The 26,096-nt window shown below is 30.9% G+C and overlaps 2 protein-coding genes across 2 annotated transcripts; both read left to right on the plus strand.

Moving 5' to 3' along the window:
* Nucleotides 1-7,165: 7,165 nt before the first annotated feature.
* On the plus strand, nt 7,166-12,636 carry LOC126687022 (CBL-interacting serine/threonine-protein kinase 9). Its single transcript, XM_050381365.2, has 14 exons — nt 7,166-7,466; nt 7,635-7,697; nt 8,083-8,154; nt 8,243-8,350; nt 8,464-8,544; nt 9,539-9,592; nt 9,686-9,811; nt 9,884-9,973; nt 10,115-10,237; nt 10,392-10,499; nt 10,820-10,936; nt 11,030-11,086; nt 11,796-11,870; nt 12,119-12,636. Exons 1-14 carry the CDS (start codon nt 7,290-7,292, stop codon nt 12,203-12,205), a joined length of 1,338 nt encoding a protein of 445 aa, XP_050237322.1. The 5' UTR covers nt 7,166-7,289; the 3' UTR covers nt 12,206-12,636.
* A 5,987-nt stretch (nt 12,637-18,623) lies between these two features.
* Nucleotides 18,624-19,585, plus strand: LOC126654021 (uncharacterized). The gene is made up of 3 exons (XM_050348058.2): nt 18,624-18,635; nt 18,723-18,830; nt 19,120-19,585. Exons 1-3 carry the CDS (start codon nt 18,624-18,626, stop codon nt 19,552-19,554), a joined length of 555 nt encoding a protein of 184 aa, XP_050204015.1. The 3' UTR covers nt 19,555-19,585.
* Nucleotides 19,586-26,096: the final 6,511 nt, after the last annotated feature.

Consider the following 26,096-nt stretch of genomic DNA (forward strand, 5'->3'; position numbering starts at 1 on the left):
CATGATAAAGATTTACACAATAGTATAAAATATATTATCAACTAATAATTTATATACATTGTATTTTATAATAAATTTAAATTTAAAATGTAAATTATTTTATCCTTTTAATCAATATTTAATATAATAAAATTTAAGTATATAATATTATATTTTATATTTTAAAAAATTAGTCTTATGAAAAAATTAGTTTATTAATATTGAATCTTTAAATAATTCTTATCTAATTTTTTAATAATTATTATCTAATTTAAATTTTATTTCGTAGAAATATATTTAATATCATTTTACATATAATTAAAAAATAAATTAAAGGTTTAATTATAATCATAATGCTAAAAAAGTTTGGATTCAATAGTCCTTAGACTTTCTTTGTATATTTAAATAGTATTAAAAACAGATTATCTTACTTAAGTGTAATTTATAATTTTAACATCTTTTAACTTCAACAATATAAAATACAAACTATTATGTTGTGTACATTGACATTTACAAAGCGGTGGATTACTATAAGATCAACAATTATAATTTCTCTTATTCCAGAAATGATGTTTATGAAATTTAGTGTTTTTTTTGTAAATTTTCAAATCTTTGTTAACCTTTCCAAACTTCTTTTTGCCAAGCACAGTGATTGAGCTAATATGTCCATTATTTATCTATATCTATCTATACTATATATAAAAGCACGAATGAAGAAGGGGACAGACAAATTTACTGATTAATCCTTTCCAGTTTATTATTAAATAATAGTTTTATAGTAATTAACTAATTGGTTATTTAATTAATCACTAAACATATATTGTAATTAAAGTCCTAATTAAAATAAATAGCTAATTATCTCCAATTTAGTTTTTAATATGTAGAAAATAACTACATTTTCTCCAAATTAGTAGGAATATTTATCTTTTATTTTGATTGAACTACAAAATTAAAATACTGCATTTGGTCGATATATTATTATTTTAATTTTCATCTTATTATTTTTAAAGATATTATTAATAAAATTAAGTTAATTATTTAATTATGGTTATTATAAAATCAAAAAAAGAATAAATTCAGTGTAGAAATTTTTTTAATAATTACATATATTATATTTACTTTTACAAAAAAATTTAACTAATTTAATATTGATTATAAATATAAAAATTGATATAATTATAATATATTTGCTGATATATACATTGGCGAATCACGTTACGAGCCACGTGCATAGCACGTAATACGTAACTAGTTATATTATTATATATAAATGCACGGATGGGGGGACATGCAAATTTACTGAATAATCCTTTTTCGTTTACTACTAAATAAATGTTTTATAGTCACTAACTAATTAGTTATTTAATTAATCACTATTATAATTGAAGTCCTAATCAGAATAGGTAGCTAAATTATCTCCAATTTAGTTTTTGGTATGTAAAAAATACTAACTAAATTGTCTCTAAATTAGTAGGAATGCCTATCTTTTAGTTTGATTGAATTATAAAATTAAAATACCGTATTTGGTCAATATATTATTATTTAAATTTTGATCTTATTATTTTTAAAAATATTATTAATAAAATTAAATTAATTATTTAATTATGGTTATTATAAAACCAAAAGGAGAATAAATTTAATATGAAAAAAAATTTAATAACCGAATATATTATATTTTAATTTTACAAAAATTCTTAACTAATTTAATATTAATTATAAATAAAAAATTGATATAATTATAATAAAATTACTAATATGTTCGTTGACGAGTTACGTTACTAGTCTTAAAAAAGTGCAAATATTTTTTATATAATTCGAGACACCGAATTTTTGATTAAAAAAATGAAAATATGAACATTATCATATACTTTACAATTGCACCAATTAAATATAACTAATTTCTTATTAAAACGGCATCATGCTCTCAATTTGTTTTAAAATATTATAACAACTTTGTACTCTAATAATTCAACTATACTAGATTTTTTTTTTGTGAAGTCCATCATTATTATAAAATTATGATATTAATTTTATTGTTAAATATATTTAATCTTAGTACATATTTTCAGTTTTATTTTTTATCCTATAATTTTAATTTAATCATTAAATTAATTAAATTATGAAATCATCCGAAATTATTGTCTCATGAAGAACTAAGAATTCATAAAAGAAGACTAAATACAAAAAAATTAAATTTAATATTGATAAAAATAAAAATTCACTGATTTTTAAATAAAAATAAATAAGATGTCAATCGATCTAATTTAAATATAATAATAAATTTTCACTTTCACTAATTACACGTGCAATGGAAGGGACACATGCGGTCAAATCTCGAAATGCATGGATTTTAATGTACTCCAATAAACATACCGAACTGCAAACCAAACACTCGCCGAATGCAGGAATTTCAAAATAAACTTAAGTCTATTCTTCAAATTGTTATTAACTCGAACATCAAAATAAACCTTGAATATAAAGTTCAATCTTCTTATAATTGTTTTATTTCAGGTTCAGATAAGAATTTGTTCACCGGTTATACAAAGTTAATTAGATATAAATTTCAACATTAAATAATTTATTAGGTTTAAAACTACCTCAAAAAAATGGAAAAATCAGACAATTAACATAAATTTTTAACTATGAAAGATATGAATTCAGATTTTGGGTACGATTTATAATTCCGCACGGGTTTGGTCTAGTGGTATAAGTCTCAGCCATCTGGGCGTCAAAGGTCGTGGGTTCGAACCCCGGCTACGCCCTTTCTTAATATGAAGTGGTTGAGCTTGGGTTGCTGGCCATTATAGCCCGGATTTACCAGGTATGTGGGTTTGCGGGCGGTCCACATCCCGAAATTTGACAATGATATTGAATTTCGGCTCAGTAGAGTGAGTCCTCGTTAAAAAAAAAAAGATCGTACTGAACCGTAACAAGACCCACAATATGAGAACAAAGGCACATGCATGCATGATAAATACATGCTGTAGGCTTCAATCAGTGTGGTCCTGTGACACAAACAAAATTCTAACCACTAGCAGAACGTGCGGACAAAGCTCCGCCCTTACACGTCAGATAAGGCAGTGGCGATATTACCCACGTAACTCAATTTAAAACCAAAACCAGAAGAGCAACCAGTCTAAACTAGTCAATCAATTTCTTTCATGGTATCTTGCTTTTTTCTTTTTTTTTGTGTATTTTGGAATTTCTCAATTATTCATGAATATCCTTTTCCCAATTATTATCTACTTATCTTTGGCTTGCAATGACCAAATTAGACATTCTTTTTTCTTTTTCTTTTGTTTAAGAAAATCATTTTGCTTTCTTCTAGAAAAGTTGACTACTTGCAAACCAAAGTAAAGTTGCTTATAATCTTAATTAACTACCTAATTTAGTTATCAGACGGAGTTAGGATTTCAACATAAAATAGGCTAAATTACAATATACAATTTATAAAATAGGTAATCTTAAAAAATTAGAGGAGGTTAAATTATAAAAATTAAAATTTTAGTGCTAATTTCAACAATTTTAAAAAATTGTAGAAGATAATGATGCTCCCATACCTCCCCTTTCCTCCCGTCAGTGTTATCTTCTATCTAGAAATACCAACGTACTCAATAAACGATTTATACAAACATATAATATTTTTGAACTTCATGATTGTTTAGTTTTGAATTTGATTTTTTTTTTTAAATAAGGCATACAAAAGATGGAACTTAAAGAAATGTATTCTAGAATATTAATAATTAAAGGGCGCATAGAAAAAATGGGGATCAAATTGGAGTAAAATTGAGATCGAAATGGCAAAACAAATTTCCGAGCAAGATGTCATCGCCATCTCAGGCTGCTACAGACATAAATTTTTCCAAAACTGTGACTCTTGATTTTGTTAGAGTTTTTAGCCTTATAATATATCAAATTGAAGAAAACTGAATGTATTATTTTTACTTTTGGATAGTTCATTGCCTAGAAGTGACATATCCGCGCTTCAGACTGTTTTTGGATAGACATGATTTTTTTCATGCAAAACATGACAAGTGTCACGATCCGAAATCTCGAGCCGAGACCGGCGCTAGGAAATGAGAGTGATAGCTCCAAAACCAGTAGCAAAACTAAAACCACTATAAACTTTTCGCGATACGATCATATAGCAATTATGCAAACATTTTCAGAAAGGCTTTTCAAACGATATTATGTCAAACATCTATTTACATCTGAAAATTGTACATAGAAACTAAGGTCTTACAATGCAATGCCACATCAAGCATTGCCCTATTTCGCACATCAAAATCAAACGGTTTAAAGCGCAGTAAAACTATTCAAGTTTACAAAACATCGGAGCACAAAGATACATAAAATCGTTTGTCAAAACTACATATACATCTAGGACTAGACTACTGCAGCACGTTACTATTTATGAAAACTATTTATGAAAAACTACATCATACATAACGCTTAGCGACTCCGGAAATATAAACCAAATATATACATACATAATAACTTTACATTATACACATAATCTCAAAAATCTAATAGTACAGCGGATTTCTAGGAGTAAACATGTTATTTACATACTTTAGTCAAAAACCTTCCGAGAACAAAAAATTCGGAAGATAACTTCAAAATCACTTCTTTCTGTTACATGATAGAAACCCCAGGACTAAATGATTGTTTAGGAGTATTTGCTATTTTCCTACATATGATAGTCCAGATCGAGTCCTATGCGAGTCATGCATGTTTACTTTTCATCCTTTTATTTTTTAATTATTTACATTTGCAGTCATTTACTTTATAACCCTTTATTTCTAGTTATTTACATTTCCAACCATTTACTTTCTAATATGATGTTATTTATGACTTCCTATATTGATGAGATGCTTTCTATCCGAAATATGTACTTTAAATCGATAAAATTAATAAGACAAGTTAAGAGTTCGAGTGTGTCCACGAACTCGAGTCTTTTGATCGGATGCATGATAATCTCATCTATAGGCGCGTGAGGTTATTTAGTCGGGTTAAAAGACATTTCTTAGCTGAGTTAGATGTCGACTCCATTCTTTCAAAACTAACTAGACCGAGGTTATAAGTCTAGGCAAATACCAGACCCCACTCCGCTCACAATATGTTATGAATTCCGAAGGTTAGGGATTGTAGAGGACCGAGTCTACTTCGATTAGGACGAGACAGATCCAAATATAATGCTAAAACGAATGAGAACGATTCAATATACGAAGGTGCCGATTAAAGCTCAAAACAGAAAAATAAGAACAAAACTTACCGATGAACCAAGACTTTTGAGGATGATAGCAGAGTTTTTTTTAAATCAAGAGTATAATGACGGCTAGGGTTGACGACAATTGAAATGATATTTTTAGGGTTTTTAAAGTATTTTAAAAAGACCTAAAATCTAAAGAACAAAAGAAAAAATAGCATGGCAGTTTATATATTGCTACTACAATATGATTCTGCTTCTAATTGAAGCACACAGCTTAATGGGCTTTTCATTCATATACATGAATGGATGGGCTTTACGTGGAGAAAGAATGAATTGCATGCAAGGCTCATTTGCATGGAAAATATTCATAACTATTTTTTTTATAATACAAACTAAATATGAATCGAAGCACGACCGAATCAACGAACGACTCAAATAAAATTAATATAAATATTTAATAATAATAATAATAATAAATTACTTAAAACTTGACGGAATGCAAAAATTATAATTAATTAACTTTTTTTTTGAATAATTTAAAAATACGGGATATTACAATTATACACATAATCTCAAAAATCTAATAGTACAGCGGATTTCTAGGAGTAAACATGTTATTTAGTCAAAAACCTTCAGAGAACAAAAAATTCGGAAGATAACTTCAAAATCCACTTTTTTCTGTTACATGATAGAAACCCCAGGACTAAATGCTTGTTTAGGAGTATTTGCTATTTTCCTACATATGATAGTCCAGATCGAGTTCTATGCGAGTCATGCATGTTTACTTTTCATCCTTTTATTTTTTAATTATTTGCATTTGCAGTCATGTACTTTATAACCCTTTATTTCTAGTTATTTACATTTTCAGCCATTTACTTTCTAATATGCTGTTATTTAGACTTCCTATTTTGATGAGATGCTTTTCTACCCCAAATATGTATTTTAAATAAATAAATATAATAAGACAAGTTAAGAGTTCGAGTGTGTCCACAAACTCGAGTCTTTTGTTCCGATGCACGATAATCTCATCTATAGGCGCGTGGGGTTATCTAGTCGGTTTAAAAGACATTTCTTAGCTAAGTTAGATGGCGACTCCATTCTTTCAAAACTAACTAGACCGAGGTTATAAGTCTAGGCAAATACCAGACCCCACTCCGCTCACAATATGTTATTATCTTCTATTATCAGACTCTCTAGCAAGCTAAACAATATGAGATTGTCAAACTGTCTAACTTGTCCTCCGACTGTAGAGACACAACATGGTGATAATTCACCATCTCTACTTCCCCATGAATAATCTTTGAAGCTAGTCTCGTAACACTAGTACTTCCAGTTTTTTTTGTTCGTTGAAGGAACTTAATCATAACAAAAAAAAGGGTTAATTACATATAAAATCACCACCTTTACACGAATTTTCAAAAATAACACGACCTTTAAAACGTGTTAATTCAGGGCATCACCTTTCATTTCTTTTCAAAAACAACATGGGCACATTTTTTGATAAAATTTTGCTGACTTGGACACCCAATGAGAGTGCCACGTGTCACGCCACGTCAGCAAAAATGCCACTAAAAATGTGCCCGTGTTATTTTTGAAAAGAAATGAAAGGTGGTGCCCTGAATTGCCACGTTTTAAAGGTCGTGTTATTTTTGCAATTTCGTGTAAAGGTGGTGATTTTATATGTAATTAACCCAAAAAAAAACCCTAGAATTCACAATTTATCTTGAAAGGCTAAGAATGTAAATACCCCTTATTCTACAAATACAAAAATAGGAAGAGAGAATTTGTTTCTCTTTTTTGCAATAATTGACACGGAGAAAACACGGAATAGTATTGGAGCGAATGAATAGATTTTGAAATCAGGAACGGATATACATACAAATTTAGTTTTGCATCTCCGGCCCCACATCATCCCCTTGCAGGCCCCACCTACTCCATCATCCCCCTCCTCTATATTGCCTTCCCCCCTCACCTCCATTTCTACACTCTGCAAATTAACCTAAACATAAAAAATAACGCCAAACTTTTAAAAAAACTCACCATTTTTGAAACAGAGAGCATCAAAAAATAATTAATTTAATTTTTGTATTTGTTGAGAATGAGCATGAAGACACCTGCGACGAGGACTCGAGTTGGAAAATATGAATTGGGGAAGACTTTAGGCGAGGGAACTTTTGCGAAGGTTAAATTCGCGAAAAATGTCGAAACCGGTGATAACGTAGCCATTAAAATCATCGACCGTGATCAAGTTCTCCGTAACAAGATGGTCGAACAGGTTAGCTAGCTAGCCTGCTACATGTATTATTTATATGTTCATGTTATTAATCTAAATATAATAATGATGCTTTATTTTATGGTGATTAATTTTTAATTGAATTTTATAGAATTGCAATTGAATAATGAATTGACCGTTTCTTGTTGTTTACTTTTTGTTTTGGCGCAGTTAAAGAGAGAGATATCCACGATGAAGCTAATTAAGCATCCTAATGTCATCAAAATTTACGAGGTACGCATATGTGTCTCATTTATTAATATTTTAATCAGCTTAAACAATTTTTTAATTATTATTTTGGGAGGAATTAATGCACGATTTAGCAGAATGCTGCCCAACGCTTATATATACCATTTGAGTTGTAACTCATTGAATTACGTGAATCGGAGTTGAAAAAAAGGAGAGGAAAACAATAGAAAACAAAAATGAATAGTTTTGAATATGAATGATATTCTAAAGATGGCCAAAATGGGTAAGGTTTGATTTTTGCTTACGGCTTTTTGAGGGTTACTTGATATTTTTATTGTTGTTGTTGTTGTTGTTGTTGTTGTTGTTAGTATTCGGTGCATAGGCTTGATGATTCTTATGTTGTTTCTATGTTTTGAAAATATGCAAATAGGTAATGGCAAGCAAAACAAAGATTTACATTGTAATTGAGTTTGTTGACGGCGGCGAGCTCTTTGATAAAATTGTAAGAATAACTTTGACGTCGCTAATTATATCATTTGTGGAAATTTTAATTATTTTATTTGCTTATAGAATTTTATCTATAAAAATAGGCAACGCATGGGAGACTAAGAGAGGATGAAGCCAGGAGATATTTTCACCAGCTTATTAATGCCGTGGATTACTGTCATAGTAGAGGAGTTTTCCATAGAGATTTGAAGGTAATCTTTGTGTCTGTCTAGAGAAACAATTTAGGTGGCTGCCTCTTATTTGACCATGCACGGGTAATAGAAGTTACCTTTACTAACGGCTTCTTTGTACTCTCTTGTTGCAGCCTGAGAACCTTCTTCTTGATGCATATGGTATTCTTAAAATTTCAGATTTTGGTTTGAGTGCATTGTCGCAACAAGTGCGGGTATGTATGCATTTGATCATTAAATATATGCTCGACGTTAATCTAATGTACTCCCTCCGTCCCAATAGAGTTGTCCACTTTGAGAAATTTTTTTGTCCCAAAATACTTGTCCACTTTCAAAAAATAACTAACTTTTACACTCAATTTTCCTATATCACCCCTATTTAAAATTCACTAATAAGTAAATTGAAAGTGGACCCTATATTAAATAGGGGTATGACAAGAAAAGTAAGGAAAATTTTATAAAACCCATGAACAATAATTGCTTTTCTTAAACTGTGTGATAAAGGCAAAGTGGACAACTCTATTGGGACGGAGGGAGTAAATGTTAGCCTTTCTGCTTGTTATATTCTTTTAGTGAATGAGTATTTTGATGAATTGATTCTAGCTTAAAGGTTTGTGCCACCAAAGACATAAAATTCAGTTAGCTTTATTGACAATTCCAAGAAATTTTCTGATTTAGGCGAGTGGTTAAGATAGTTTGAGAACCCTGTTCTGAGTTGTATTTAATGGTATATTCCTATTGTTTATAGCAGTAAACTGCTTCTTTCTTGTTATCCATTGAATCATCATCGCTTGGGAAATAAGGGGACACCCCCAAACCCGAATTCTACTTTGGAGCATTAGTAGGCTGGGTTATGCTAGTGGGGTCACCTCATAATTTCTTTAACCTATTTAATTATCCCGGGGGAGAACGGTGATGGGGATTTATTACACCCTTTTCCTGCGCATCAACTCGAACCTCGCTCCTTTTATGGTTGATGTGTATTTTCTTTTTATTTTTTTACCAAAAAAAGAAAGAGTCAGAGTTACATTTTGTTTATTTCATGCCAGAGTAACATTTTATTGGTTTTTGGCAACAAGTGACCCATATTTTAGAGGCTGGCATCATCTTTAGGATAAAAACTTTGTTACATTCTATTTTTGTAGGATAATTCACTTGCTGCATAATGTGTGTAACACAGACAGAACTTGCTAACACTCTCAATTACAGGGTGATGGACTGCTTCACACTGCTTGTGGAACCCCAAATTATGTTGCTCCTGAGGTACATAATTACATATTTTAATCTGTTGGGGATAAGATTCTTCAATCCTGCATCGTGTATGCAGCTTGTGGCTTATGACACTATTCATGTCAGGTGCTGAAAGATAAAGGATATGATGGAACCACGTCTGATGTTTGGTCTTGTGGAGTCATTCTGTATGTACTTATGGCTGGATACTTACCCTTTGATGAACCTAACCTTATGGCTTTATACAAAAAGGTATGTAATACTAAGACTTCTTTTCATCTTTACAAGTATAAAAAATAGTAATGTAATTGAAAAAAATTTCAGATATGCAGTGCGGATTTCGCATGCCCATCATGGTTCTCATCAGGTGCAAAGAAATTGATAAAGCGCATTCTTGATCCAAACCCTCTCTCAGTGAGTTCCACAATTTTTATAAGTTATACTGCTTTTGTTATTTGCCAGGCACTTAGAAATCTGGCATGTAAAATTTATAAAATGCTGTATTCTTTTCATCATGCATGTCTATACGTTAAATGTTGACTGCTTTTGCTGCAGCGTATAGCCATTTCTGAAATCTTAGAAGATGAATGGTTCAAAAAAGGATACAAGCTTACACATTTTGAGTGGGAAGAGGATGTAAATCTTGATGATGTAGATGCTGCTTTTGATGACTCTAAGGTGTGCATTTGTGTAATGTAATTCCTAATGTCTAACTTATTTTCTGGAATGTATTGGGTATTGATTGTGCCTATGTTTATATCTATAACTTGAAGGTCCTGAACACCAGCGACAATTGTAAACAAGCTCTAGCTGAAGTATTTTCATTTTGCAGGAAAATCTAGTGACGGAAAAGAAGGAGAAACCTGTGTCAATGAATGCTTTTGAGCTTATTTCCAAAACCCAAGGATTTAGCCTTGAAAATTTGTTCCCAAAGCAGCCGGTATGTTTAAACCAGATTTTTTTAAAATGTCAGTATATTTGGTCTAGTAGTTCCTACTTCCTAATCTTAAGAGTGCGCAATGGCTATGTCTATGAATTGAATAGTTGATTTTTCCCAACTAAGAATTTGTATCTTGTTTAATTGTATACAACTATAAATACGCCTTGGATCTTCCTAATTATTGCATAAAAATCAGTCGTCATACTTAAGTTTTGTCAGCCTGGAAGTTTCTGTTCTAATCCAAGGTGATATCTATTCTTGAATCTGATATTTCTTTTATCCTTCCTTTTCTCCATCCTTGTTGGATTTCTGCGCTTTAGGGTTCTGTGAAACGAGAAACAAGTTTTGCTTCTCATAGCCCTGCAAATGAAATTATGTCTAAAATTGAGGAAGCTGCAAAACCCATGGGATTTAATGTTGACAAGAAAAACTACAAGGTAATGATTTCCAGGTGCTATCTAGACTTGTTTTGTCTAAAATTAATAGCTTTTATTAGTAAGACACTTATTTTGATTTGTTCTGGCCTGCAGATGAAGCTGAAGGGTGACAAAAATGGAAGAAAGGGTCAGCTTTCTGTTGCAACTGAGGTAATGACTTAATCCTTGCAGTGCATGGGTATCCTTAAGAGTTTATATCTCTTTCAGAATGAAGGTTCAAATTAACTTCATCAATGAAAATGAATACCTTAAAAAAATTGGTAACTTTTATGTGTAAAATGCTTGATGTTGTTATGATAAAATATTTCCCATTGAATAATTGATGTTATAATGTACCATTTTCGCATTTGAAGTATTGAGTAATTTAAGTATTTAATGAATTCCAAGCTCTCAATCTTATCAATGGCAGCAGATTTTCATGTAGGTGCAAATGTCCATCTTTATTATGGAATCATATGGGCAATAATTTTTACATTTGCATTGATTCATTAGTACTTGTATAGTTGTATGTAACAGCTGCGCTTCTGCTTGTATAGTGTATACTTATTTTGAAATTGAACAGCATCAAGCTATAGATTGATACTGATGATTCTTGCCTGTGCTATCATTTTTAGACAGATTGAAGAATTTAGTCTTTTTTGAAAAACGCTGCCATAGAACCAAACAATTCAGAGTTTGCTAAATTACAACATTCTGACAATTTGTCCTTTTGCTTGATAATTCTTTGATCTTCACGGTGTTGGTCCCAAAAATAATTAGTTTCATAATTTGGCAATCAGTAATATCTAAGCTGATGCTTAAACATGTCATGTTCTTGAAACAACTTGATGATAATAATTGATCGTCTTTGGACTTTCAGGTGTTTGAGGTGGCACCATCATTGCACATGGTGGAGCTTCGCAAAGTTGGTGGCGACACATTGGAGTTTCATAAGGCATGTCACCTTCCTAATTTTTGGATTTTATTAATACAGAAGTACAAAAGGTTAACTTCACATGATTGCAAATTTTTTTATCACTCTAGATGCTACTATAAAATAAGGAAATGAAACACTTATCTCACAGAAGTGTGAGTACAGAAATGATTGCAATCTATAGAAACAGTAAAAGTAAATTTTTTTATCGGATTTAAGTAATTTTATGAGATGAATGGTTTTTAATCACCTTCTCTGATCATATGCAGTTCTATAAAACCTTCTCGTCGGGGTTAAAAGATATAGTCTGGAAATCTGAAGCTACAGTTGAACCAAACAAGTCCTCATTACCTTAACCTTGCTACAATTTATAGATTTGACCTGTGGTGCAAGCCACTTGTACGCTGGCGCGGTGGTTTGATGACGGTGTGATGAGGATTATGGGCCTTGCTTTCTCTCAACACCAATGCCGCCCCCAGCATTATCATCCTCCCGACTTGTTTCTCCTCTTGTTGATCCAACAAAATTTAGCGAGTCTCGCATGAGACAACAGTTCATGTACATTGGGGAATAATTTATGGAGATATAGTGTATATGAAGAACATGTTGCTCTAAACTTCTGCCATTTTCCCCCTTAAGAAAAGGAATAAATGTTTTTTTTTTTCGGGCTTATGAATGTAGGGCAAAATATTACTTGCACATCTGTTTAGTCAATATTTTGTTGACTGAATTGTTTACACAACTGTATAAATTACATATGAAAAGTTAATAATAATATATGCATATACATCAGGTCACCATGGGGCGGGGAAGACACTTCCCGTTTCCTCTCTATTCCCGTGGATGAAAAATGAAATTCTTCCGTTTCTGTAACTATGGGAGTAGTTAATGGAAATTTTCTGTTCCACTAGAGCTACATTTTTATAAATTTTTTATAAAAAAGCCGGAAAACTCCCTCACCATTGCCATCCCTATTTGTGGGTCGAAAGTACTTGTAATGCTAAAACATAATTTAAGTATGAAAAAATTCGAGTTCAAACAAAAAAAAAATGAAAGAATTCAAACAAGTAACAAGCAAAGTGCACTTGAAGAGCAACTTAAAAATACTGTTAGTGATGATATGATGGCAATCAAAGAGCACTTGTATGGGTTTGGAAGAACATTATATTATTGGTATACACATCACACAAATATAAAAAGGTAATATTTAGTAAAATTAATATATTTAAAATTTATATTGACTATACGACACTTTTTATTAAATAAAAATAAATTATATATCTATCTACAACTATTCTATATGGGAAAATAGAAAAAATTACAACATTAATTTTTAATAATTAAAAATATACGAAATTATGTTAATCTATCAATCTATATTAATTAATATTTATTTATTAATTAGAATAATGAGTAATTTGTATATATTGAAAAAAACAAATATAGCAAATTTAAGAAAAAATGTTACTAAAAATATAATTTACTAATTATGGCATTAGTCTTTAATAAAATTTTCAAAATCTTCTGCCATTTCTTTTTATTTGAAAGGTAGCTTATGATTAATATTTGATTTTTTTTCTTTCCTGTTTTTACCACTCTTTCTAATAGCAATACAGTTGTTAACAATTGCATGTAATTCTTATTTATTTATTTATAATATTATAATATAAAATTATATTTTAATTGATATTTACAATCAAAACAATATTAGATGTTCGTAATGACTAACAACAAAATATTTTAAATTTCTGAAAATAATATTTAAAAGTAGTAAAATTTTAATAAAGTTATAAAATGAGTCAAATTACAAACCACGTTCGCATTAAAATACATTTAATAATGATAGTATCTTTTATTTTGTAAACTCTGTTTTTTTTTTGTGTTGGAGATTTACAAATCCCTTTGTCTTTTTTTTTTGCCAAAAGATAAGATTTCATTGAAAAAGAAACCGACTTAGAAAAGTCTCGTTTCTAGCCACAAGAATTGAGTTAGCGGATTGCTACAAAAACTAGAATCAAAAAGGGCTTGTTTGGCTACAATATCACATTGCTTGTCTCTATAGCATGTTCTCTTAGATCTAACTAAATTATGAACTAAAATAATTATTAAAATTATCAATAATCAAATCAAATATAATTTTTCTAAAAAAAAGTATCAAATCAAGTTATAAATATTTTTAAAAATATATTTTATTGTTAATTATTAATTAGATTTATTGAATTGAAACACTATGGTGATATTAAGCAATAGAAATTTTAAAATTAATAATTATTCAAAAAATATAAATTATTCAAAAATTAAATGTAAAATTAAATTTATATAATAAAAAATCTATAATAACTTATTAAATATAAGTATTATCGATATCGACATTTGTACTCAAAAGATTAAACTAGTTCAATATTTATTATGATTGAAAAAAATAAATATTTAATAATGTAAATGATGTTAAATTCATATAAAGGGTCATATAAATGTCATTGATGTATGTAGCACATGGCCGAATGCTAGACATGAAATTATATATATAAAAAATGGGGCATGAAAATGTTACTTACGTGCTATGATAAATTTAAAATGCAAAAAATCTAATAACAGGTATTTTGATGCTACTTAAGTGTTACGATCTCAATTTAAAATAAAAAAATTTATAATAATATATTAAAAACTAAAATAAATTATTAAATAATTTAATTAATATCTACATATAAATAACATGTCATATAATATCAATTACGTGCTATATTTTTAATTTAAATAGATAATAATTAATTAAATTTTTAAATAATATATTTAATAAATATGTCATATCGTGTAAATATTGCTCAAGCGGACAAATACTATATATAAAAGCATGTTAATGTACTTACTAATAATTCAGTTTTATTAGTATAATTAATTAATATAACATGTGATGATGATCATTAATTATTCTAATCCAACTCATAAAATATTTCCTAATAATTATCTCCTAATGCAATTTAAAACTCTAACTTTAATAATAATAACATGTGAATTAATCATCCTAATCCAACACATAATATATTTTATTAATTCTAAACCTCTGATTTTAATAATAATTTAACTGTTATTAATATACAACTCTAACTGTAATAATAAGAATAATAATAACATGTGAATTAATCATCCTAACCCAACTCATAATATTTTCATTAATTTAATAAATTTTCTAATTTTAATAATAATTTAATTATTATTAATATACAACTCATAAGAATAACATGTGAATTAATCATTCTAATCAAACTCATATTATATTTATTAATTCAATAAGAAATCTAATTTTAATAATAATTTAACTATAATTAATATATAAATCTAACTTTAATAATAATAATAACAACATATGAATTAATCATCCCAATCCAACTCATAATATAATTAAAATTCTAACTTTCATAATAACAGAACTTTATTTTTAAATCAGTGTGCAAATTTATTGCACCGTTGACCGTCCATTAGGTTTATGAAGAATAATGGAAAATCTGGTTATATGAAAAAAGAACTGTTTTGCTCCTTGAAGTGGTAAGTGCATGTGACCCATGCAATGTCCACGCGTTCATTTAAGTATAACAGCTATAAGTGAAAAGTGTCAACTTGATCCCTTACGTTTCTCTCTCTTACAATCTAGATATAAAATTATTATTTTTCCAATTATTAGTAGTCCAAATCAAAATTTTGGGGTTAAAATCACCCATTGTCGATGACTTTAGGGTCTTCCACAATCACTGTCTCTAAATTTCAATTTCGATCCAGAAATTCTCTAAACTTCAAATTAACTGTCCATTTTTTAGCTAACAACAGAAGCTTGTGGCATTTCAAAAAAAAAAAACACAATCCACATGACCTGACATGTTATCAAAACGATAAAAAAATCTTAAAATGCCTATAATACTCCTAAAACCTTAAAAATTTTAAAAAATTAAAAAATAATATTAAATTAAAATATAACTTTTTTTTAATTTTTTGTCCACGTTGAGGTTTGTTTTTAGACAAATCCAGGTTCGCCTGAAAATGAACCTATGTTCGTCTACCATCGAAAGCGAACAAAAATTGTACGTTTTCAATGGAAGACAAACATATCTGTTCGTCTTACATGGAAGACTAACATAATTTTCATCATCATGAAAAAGAAAAAGAAAATATATTCGTCTTAATGAAGAAGACAAAAATAAAATAATTTTCATGAAAATAAAGAATAGAGAACTGAACTTTGTTTTCAGGCGAACTCATATGAGTTTCCCTGAAAACGAAGGAGTAGGAGAGTGGAGATGGTAGTCGGAGGAGACATAGGCGGGTGTCGACGGTGGTCATAGTGGAAACGGCAGCGGATGTCGACTACGGGCGGTGTGGAGACGACGGTTGTGTGGAGAACATTTATTATGATGTTTTGTTTTCTATTTTATTCTTATTAATGGTAGTGGAGTTTTTTAAATAATTTATTTTAACTTTAGAAAATAAGGACAGAAAATAAATTTTAATTTAAAATTATTTTAAAAATGAAAATAGAATATTTAAAAATGAAAAATGAGAGTTTTAAAATAAAACAAAGAGTATGGAAGTACATGCATTATTCCTAACAAATTCTTTTACAAGTATAAACAAAGATGAAGATATTTTTTCACACTTAACAATTAGAAATACATCACAATAGAGTGGGTAACATAACGCATAGATCGAAAGTTGCTGGAAAAATGTGATTATTTGTCCTATGCTGGGTTGGACATATTGGCTTAGGTTATAACATATAACTCTCACCTAAAAAAATTGCTTACCTTCATCTACTATTGGTTACAAGAATATATGTATAATAGAGATGTGAAATAATTGTAAAATACGTTTGATTACATATGATAACAATGTAGATGGAACAACTTCAAAGGCCGAAAATAAAGCAAAACCTCCCTAGCCCAAACAATATATAATCGAGCACAGTATATAACTGAACATAGTATATAACCGAGTACACTATATGACCAAGTACAATACATAAACCAAGTACAATACATAAACCAAGTACAATCAGCCATCAACCAAGTCTAGACAAAGGCAACGGAAGACCAACCTAAGCCTAACTCGGCATCGAGATAGCACACACTCAAATAAGAAACATTTCCTAACACCCCATACTTCTAATAAGAAGTACTCTAACATAGTACTGGTGTATCCCACTGTAAGCATATGATACAAACATATCAGTATTGTCTCCTAGCAACACATACCATTTCAGGATCACATATAAATACCCCAAAAATAGGTAAGTTGGAGGCTAAAACTTTTTCTCACCTTATACCTCTTATTCTTTCACTTCTCATTTTTTTCTATCACTTACACTTACTTGAGCGTCGGAGAGGTGTTCCGGAACCTCTTTCGGCGCCCTTCTAACGGCTTTGTGTCTCAAGTGAATTTCAAGGTCCATACCCACCGTAGACTTGCCCTGGTGATTTACAAAATATCAACATGTTTAAATGCCTGCAATCATATGCCACGTATAAATAAGTAGGATAGACACTACTAGAAATCCTGGTTTTTGCAACGGAAATTTGCGACGGAAAATATTTCCGTCGCAAATGACTACTTTTAGCGACGGAATCTTCGACGGACACGCGTTCCGTCGCAGTTTCCCTTGAATTTGATAGCGGGAAAGCTCCCGCCAGATTTGCGACGGAAAGTCCGTCGCAAATCCGTCACCTTCATGGCGGGACCATTCCCGCCTTTTGTTTTGCCATGAAAATTAGCGACGGACATTAATGTCCGTCGCTAATTTCATTTGTTGAATGAAACGAGTCGTTTCATTCAACGTATTTGCGACGGCTAAAGTTAGCCGTCGCAAATTTTTGCGACGGACTGTAGCGTCCGTCGCAAATTATGTGCCCTAAAGCACGCAACGCCTTCTTCTTCGGCCATTTCTCACTCTCTTCATAAAAATTGAAACTGCCGCCGTCGGTCCGTTCCCTCCAAGCCGCCACCAAGCCACCGTCGGTCTGTTCCCTCCTCGCCGCGCCATTCTCTCCGCCGTCGGTCTGCTTGTCGCGCCTCTTCTCCAATTTCTTCCATTTTCCGGCGGCTCCTCCCTTTTCTCTGGCACCGTTTCTTCCCCTCCTCTCCGGTGACCTTCTGATTACTTGAGGTAAGTTTTTTTATTTATTAAATCAATTAAGTTATATAGATTAATTAATTAATTTAGATTTAATTAGGTTAATTTATGTTAAATGTGATTATATTTGTTTAAATTAGGTTAGTTTAGATTAAATTATAATATATTTTATATTTAATTTTCTGTTTTATATTATTTAATAATTAATTAATTTTTCTGTTTTTAAATTATTTTATAATTAGATTAATTTAATGCAAATTATGTAGAATTCATTTTTAGTATTATTAAACTATTAAGTAAATTATTATATTAAAATTTAAGAAAATTAGGTTAAAAAATGTTTAAGTTAATTATTATATTAATTATAGGTTATTTTAGTTTAAGGGTTAATTTTGTGTTTTAGGTTAATATGATTAATTTTATGTTTTAAAAATTATATTAGAATTAAGTTGAATTGTTATAATAAAATATATTAATTTTAATAGAATTACGTTGTTTTTTAAAAGTTGTTTAATATTTGTTAGGTTAAATTAGATTAAAATTGTTGGGTTCAGCGTAAGTCCGATGTAGCTCGCGCTAATCGGATGAGCGAGCCTGCTGGAGCCGGTTCCGGACCAGTACGCCATACAGGAGGATCCCGTTCCGCCATCCGACATATGGATGTGTTGGTTTGTTTCTAGACTTCTTTTTTATTTACAACTATCTTTTATTTTCTGATTTTCTGATGAACTAACAAGCTATAATATTTTTTTTAGGCTAAAGAGCTCGGCCGCAAGCCTACCGCAACGGAGCTGTATACTCGGATACACTCCACGAAAGCTGATAAGGGTGTCATGGTAGACAAGAGGGCCCAAGACATGAGTGTAAGTCATAAACCTATATAATTTTAGTAGTTGTTTTACTTTACTCAAGTGTTAGATTAAATTAGTGTAAAATGTGTTTTAATTTAAATTGTAAATGTTAGATTAGGTGTGTTAACAGCCGGTGGGTTGTATATGAAATCTATATGTTTGCAGGATGTCCCTGAAAAATGGGTGTTGATCAAATTATAGAGGAAATGCTGCCGAATTTTCGTTAGGATTTATACTTATATTTCATATGTTATACGTTTTAATTAGCCGTTATGTGATATGTTTTTCAATTTTTTTGTAGGATGCAATTGCTCAGAGACTTGCTGCTGCATCGCAGCCGCCGACCGGAGATGGTGGTTCGTCTAGCACAGCGGAAGTCGACGAGATGCAGCTATTTCTGGATATCGAGGGCGTCAACAAGAAGCGGCGTGTCTACGGGTTGGGTTCAGCGACTAGTGCGTACGTGGATACGACGACGTCTAGTAGGGCGAGGACCAGGTCCACACAGTCACAGCGAACTAAGGAGGAGATCGAGCGGCGTGTGCAGGCAGGGATCCAGGATGGACTGCGCCAGATTACCACTGAGGTGGAGGATCTCCGTGCCCAGCAGGCGAGAACCAATGAGAGGATGGCCGAGATTATTCAGGCCGAGATGGCGAAGATGATGCAGACTCTTCCTCCGCAGTATCGCCCACCCCCAGGTCCTTCAGACGATGACGACACTCCGACTTTGTAGTGTCATGTTTGTATTTTTGACATTTTGTATTTTGTCACTTTATACATTGTGTGTTATCTTGTTTTATACATTTTCTTACGATATGTAAAATATAACATGTTTTTATATGAAATCGTTCGTTTTTGGAAATTGAGTTTTACTGAGAGTTGCAAATAATTGATTTTACAGATTATAATCGTCGTGAATTGAATAGGGAAACGGACGAAAAATAGAAAATTTTTGTCCAAATTGCGACGTGTTTTGCGACGGAAGATATTCCGTCGCAAATATTGCCATTCTGCGACGGAAGCATATCCGTCGCAAAATGATGCAAGTTTGCGACGGACACATAACCGTCGCAAACTTGCATCATTTTGCGACGGAAACGCTTCCGTCGCAAAATGGCAATATTTGCGACGGATAAAATCCGTCGCAAAATATTTCAATCTGTCGCCAATACGTCTCCCTTTTCATTTTTTGGGAGACGACATTGGTGACGGTGTGTTTGGATATGGCGACGGGCCGGCCGTCGCCATATTTGCGACACCCTGGTCGCTAATATTTTAGCGACCAGAGCTTTTGCGACGGACAAATTCCGTCGCAAATCCGTCGCAAAAGTGTATTTGCGACGGAATATGAGTGAATTGCGACGGAATTTTCCGTCGCAAAACAGCTGATATGCAGTAGTGAGACTAGACAAATAATAATTTAAAAGTCAATATATTATAAAATATTAGTGTTACACTCTAATCTCTTGTTGGTGTCATTACTAGTAATTCTTAATAAAATCTAGTTAGTTGCTATCTGAATTTATAAAAGATATTCTAGTCTTATCGAATGACGATTTTGAGCGGAGCAGGTTTGGACACCGCTCGCCAGCCTTATGACTTGTTAAGATAGTTATATTATGCTTATATAAAGGTAGTATAGTCATTTCTATTATTATTTAGTTTATCCTATATAAAAGGCTTCTTATTCAAGTATAAGACTTGGAGCAGTGGCCAAGTATATTTTTTCATTAAGTTAGTTAGCCTATATATATATAGATGTACTTTTATTTTAGGGATTAAAGCTTACCCTTCTAATATTAGCTTCCATCTCTCATTATTCTTATCTGACTTCGGATATGATTTTTATATGTCCGAAAAAATATGTGTTTACAACGACTCATGTTCTTTGTATCAATTCATGCGATTAGTATTTAGTTTGAAATTTTTATGAACAACGTCGTAATTATTAAAATTTAAAATGCGCCACTAGTTTCGCCAATCAGAAAAACAAATAAAATTATGGAGTGTGAAAATAATAGATGAAGTATGAAGTGCAATAGTCGGCACTTCAAAATGAAACCTCCCTGATATTTTATCACCCATAAGCTTCCAATGTGAAGAGTATTAATGAACCAAAAACAACTCCAGATGTGGAGATTTATCTGTTTTGAGATAACCATCAAATGATGGATGTATAAATAAAATTGACGGGGACAAAGAAAAGGATTGAAAATTGTAAAGAAGGGGTGAGAAGCCAAGATTCAGTTAATGTAGTTAGAAGGTGGCAAAGTGAGGGACCAAATATCATAATTGGGTTTTTAGAGTTATTGGCTCCAAAATTGAGGGGCACCATACTCACCTTAATTGAAGTATGAATAAAGGATCACTTTATCCCCTCAACTTGGCACAAAGTCTCAAAAAATCTAAATTGAGAAAACCGGATCATTTTTACCCTGAACTTGTCAAAATCGGTACAAAATGACCCCTATGCTGACGTGGCACCTTAATTGGAGAGTGGGTTACTAATTAATTAAAAATTACCCTAATTAATCATATTTAAATACTAATAAATTATAATTTAAACCTAATTAATTCAGGGGCCTTTTTAAACTTTTTTTTTTAAAAAAAAAAAATTCTCAGTTTCCGGCGAGGAGGAACTCTCCTCGCCGGAAAAAGAAAGCTGCAACAGCTCCGGTCTGTTCTTTAGAGAACAAACCGGCCGTATGTTCTCTGAAGAACAGACGAAACAGACTCGCCGTCTGTTCTTCAGAGAACAGATCCGGTCTGTTCTTGAAGAACAGACCTTGTCTGTTCTTCAAGAACAGACCTGAGTTTGTTCTTGAGGACCCACGGGTCTATAAAAAAATTTAAATTTTTTTAATTTTTTTTGTTAAAAATTAATGTTTTTATTAAAAAATTGATTTGGGGATTAATTTGTTATATATAAAAAATTTAGGGGTTAATTTATTATATAAAATTTTAATTTAAAAGGATTAAATTGTTTTTGTTTTAAATTATTAGGAGTTAATTTAAAATGTTAAGAAAAAATTAGGATCATTTTAACCTCTTTACCATTTAAAACCACTTAGGATAAAAGAAACCTGGAGAGTGTATCTCACTCTCTTAAGTGAGAGTGGGGAGGAGGGTTTTGTACCAAATTTAACAAGTTCAGGGTAAAAGTGATCCCGTTTTACTAATTTGGATGTTTTTGATATTTTGTGCCAAGTTGAGGGGTCAAAGTGATCTTTTGTTCATTTAAGTATTTAGTTATCATTTTCTTATAGAAATCTTGATTTATCGATAGCCTACCACAATCAAGTGGGATTTCAGTGTCTAAATTCATTCCAGCTTGCTAATGAGTGAGAATCATTTATGCATGCCATGCAATTTGCAAATATTATGATTAAATTGCATATTTTTATAAGTGGTTAAAAATGTATTTGAGGTCCCTCAAATATATCATAATTCATAATTTGATACCTCTTATTTGGAAATCTTATTTAATGGTCTATTACTTTCAATTGTATAAATAATTAGGAGTTTTTGTTAAATTTTTTATACTAATTCATTAGCAGAAGTAAAAATGAGGTACCAAATCATTGACGTAATTAACAGAAGTTCCTAATTATTGACGCAATTAAAAGTAAGAGACCATTAAATAGAATTTTCAAATAAGAGGTATCAAACTGTGAATTATGGTATTTGAGTACATAGTGTCCTAGAGTAATTTGCTCAATTAAAAATTACTAAGATATAAAGTAGAAGCCTAATTGGAAAAAAAAATCCAAATGCAAAATAGAATTAGATTTCAATGGTATTTTTGATATCTTTAGATTAGACATTAATTTTTAAAATTATGAAAACTTAATTTTGCTAATTACAGATTTAGTATATAACTTCAACTAAAAATAATTGAGACAATTAAATTAATCAGAAAAGTTAGATAAAATTAAAATGAAAATATTAAATTGGGACAGTATTTAAAAATTTAAATGTAAAATATCTTAAAAAAACACTCGCCTTTAAGACTTTTTCAATTATATCCTAATCTTCTAAAACGGCCAATTTTATCCAAATTACCGCCTTTAACTTTCAATTGTAGCGTGAACTTTTTTTCACTTGAAAAAAGTTTAAATTGACCTTTTATATTTGTATAAAAGTCTAAATAAGCCCTTAAATTATAAATGATACTAAAAACATCCTTCCTCAATTTTGTTATAATTACTTCTAAATAAGCCCTTAATTATTTTTAAACAGGTCAAACCTATCTTGAGATCCCTGCACTTTTATCTTTTTATTTATCTAGTTCTTTTTCAAAATTTTGTCTTTATCTAGTTCTTGTATTTTCCATTTGGATGGAAAAGGAGCGTGCACTACACTCGCCGGGAAACGAGAGTGAAACTGAACTTGAAGGGGGACCAAATAAATAAAAATTTGAAAGTACAGTGACCTATTGATAAAAAAACTCAACTCATTAACCCATATTTAATGTATCAGTTTCTCTCGTGGTAACGGTAATATAAAATGAACACACATGTAGTGACTCCGTCCAAAAAAACCTATAAAATAAAATCTGAAAAGTTCAAAAGCTTAATGAATACAAAATTTTAGAAAATGACTAGATAAACAAAAATGATGAAACACAAAGGCCTCAAGATGGGTTGGACCTTCGAAATATAGCTCCATTAGGGATGTGGAGATTTTGTCCCTTGCCAGCATCAGCAGTTTGCAAAACATCCCCATCGACGCTTATTGACATCCTTATCAACAACTTGAAACATCCACATCCACTCTCTCATCGACATCCTCGTAAATAGCTTGTTCATCGATATTCACACTCTACAGCAGAACACCAGCAACGGCAACAAACGCCTCTACAACGACGTTCTTCTGCCAGTGGCAACCAATGACCATCAACATCGATACAATCATCACCGCTGCTACTGCCATTGTATCCACCGTGTGTATCCTACCACCTCTGTTCAAATAATATCTCACCGCTTTTATGTTGTATAAGTAATTAGACTTAACCTATCTTAAAGTTCCTCTACTTTCCATTCTTTTCTTTACTTCGTCCCTGTACGTTTTTATTTTTTTACATGGTACTTGTACTTTCACTAATAGAAAACAGTCGATTTGCGACAGATTTTAGCGACGGATTTAAAATCCGTCGCTAAAATCAAAATTTGAGACGGATTTAGCGACGGATTCAAAATCCGTCGCTAAATCTTAAAGAAAATTGGCGGGATGAATCCCGCCACTTTTAGCGACGGAAATTCCGTCGCTAAAAGTGGCGGGATGAATCCCGCCAATTTGTTTTTCACTTACAAAATCCGTCGCTAAAAGTAATACATTTAGCGACGGATTACTAAATCTGTCGCTAAAAGTATTATTTTTATTAAAAAAAATTATAATTAAAAAATATATTTATTAAAACAAATATTTATTAATAAAATTATAATTAAAAAATATATTTATTAAAACAAATATTTATTAATAAAAACAATATTAATTATAAAACAATTTATTAAAAAATTATTTATTGTAATTATTTATTAATAAAATAATTATTTATTATAACTATTTATTTAAAAATAATTAATTATTTATTATAATTATTTATTAATAAAATAATTATTTATAACAAAATTATTATATTAGAATGTGGGAGTAAAGTGTAATAGTAATAACTTGTTGTTTTTATTTAAAATAATTATTAAAAAATAATTTATTTTATTTAAAAATAATTAGTATGAAAAAATAATTATTTTATATAATATGGGAGTAAATTGCGGGAGTACCTTTTTGTTATATTTAAATATAATATACATAGATATAAAATAAGAATCTGAGCTGGATAAGTTAGAGTCACGCGCGGGGGAACTACAAAGTTAAAGAGGAGTGGATGGGAGTAATGTGAAGGATGGGTGACCTACTGGGAAGTTGGAAAATTTGTGATATTTGCGAGTCAGTGCGGGTGTGTGTTGTATAGCCAGTGGGTGTGTGACGGTGGTTGACCGTTTAAATAATATTTCATTTTACGATTTTAATTAAAAAATAATTTTTTTTATTTTTCAAAATTTGCGACGGATTTAAATCCGTCGCAAAATCCGTCGCAAATTTTTTTAAATCCGTCGCAAAAAAAAAGTATTCGGTCGCTGCAAAATTGGCGACCAGATATTTAGCCATTTAGCGACGGAAAAATCCGTCGCTAAATGGCTGTTTTTTAGTAGTGTTTCGAGACAATTTTATGAAGTTTTTTTATTTCTTTACTTAGTTCCTATACTTTTAATAACAGTTTTATTTGGTCCTTGAGAGTAAGTGCACTACACTTTTTTAATAAAAGAACTTTATAAATCTATTTTAAAGTAAAAATTCAAATAAAAAAACTTTTAAGGATGAAGTAAAGAAAAAATAAAAAATACTGAAAATTTATGACATATTTTTCCAAATAACAATTGATTTGTTTTATTTGTTTGTTTGTTTGTTGTTTGAGATTGTGATTTCATTTTTTGGTTGCGGAGTAAGAAAATGCGAGAAAATTTTAAAAGAAAAGAAACACTGATATTGAGTTTATTTTTTAATTGAAAAGCTTATCACATTACTCTATTGATGCCTAAAGTTATGCTCCTTTTCTATTACTTTCATAAAGGTTATCACTTTCACTTCAGATTTGTATCATGCTTGGTTTTTTCCTCCAAAGGTAGAATCCATTGATGCTGATTAAAACATAAGATAAAAAAAGTCATATTACAAAAATTAAACATATGATTTTTCAAAATGAAGAACAAATACTAAGTGATAAACCATGCTCTGTAATGTCTATTGGAATCTTGACAGGAAGAGCAAACAGACGTAAAAAAGAACGCCGATGGGATTTATCGGCTGTCCGCTCCGACGCTCAAGTCAGTACAAGTGAAGGAAAAAAGAGAGAAAATAAAGAAGAAAAGCTTGAGTGTGAAAAAGAGTCGTACCTTAAAATTTACAAATAAGATGGTTTATATAGTCACCTGTGCAAACCTTCATCTCTTCTCTAGTCCCCACTTTTTTGTTTGCCTTAGATGACCAATTCTGTTACACCTCGAGTGGTGTGTCGAATGCAAACCGCGCGGGGAACATTCTCGTGTGTCAACGAATCTGTTGTGGTCCCTTCAAAAGCATCTCTCACGTGTGATGACAAGTATTTGATAAATCGGGTAGGCGAATAGAGGGCCCCCATGCACGGGTTCCGAGTTTTCACGGCGGACCTAGAGGTTCTGAGCTAATGGTGAACCTAGGTACTAGTTTTTTTAT

This window comes from Mercurialis annua, linkage group LG6 (genome assembly GCF_937616625.2).
Source record: "Mercurialis annua linkage group LG6, ddMerAnnu1.2, whole genome shotgun sequence".
NCBI classification, from domain to species: Eukaryota; Viridiplantae; Streptophyta; class Magnoliopsida; order Malpighiales; family Euphorbiaceae; genus Mercurialis; species Mercurialis annua.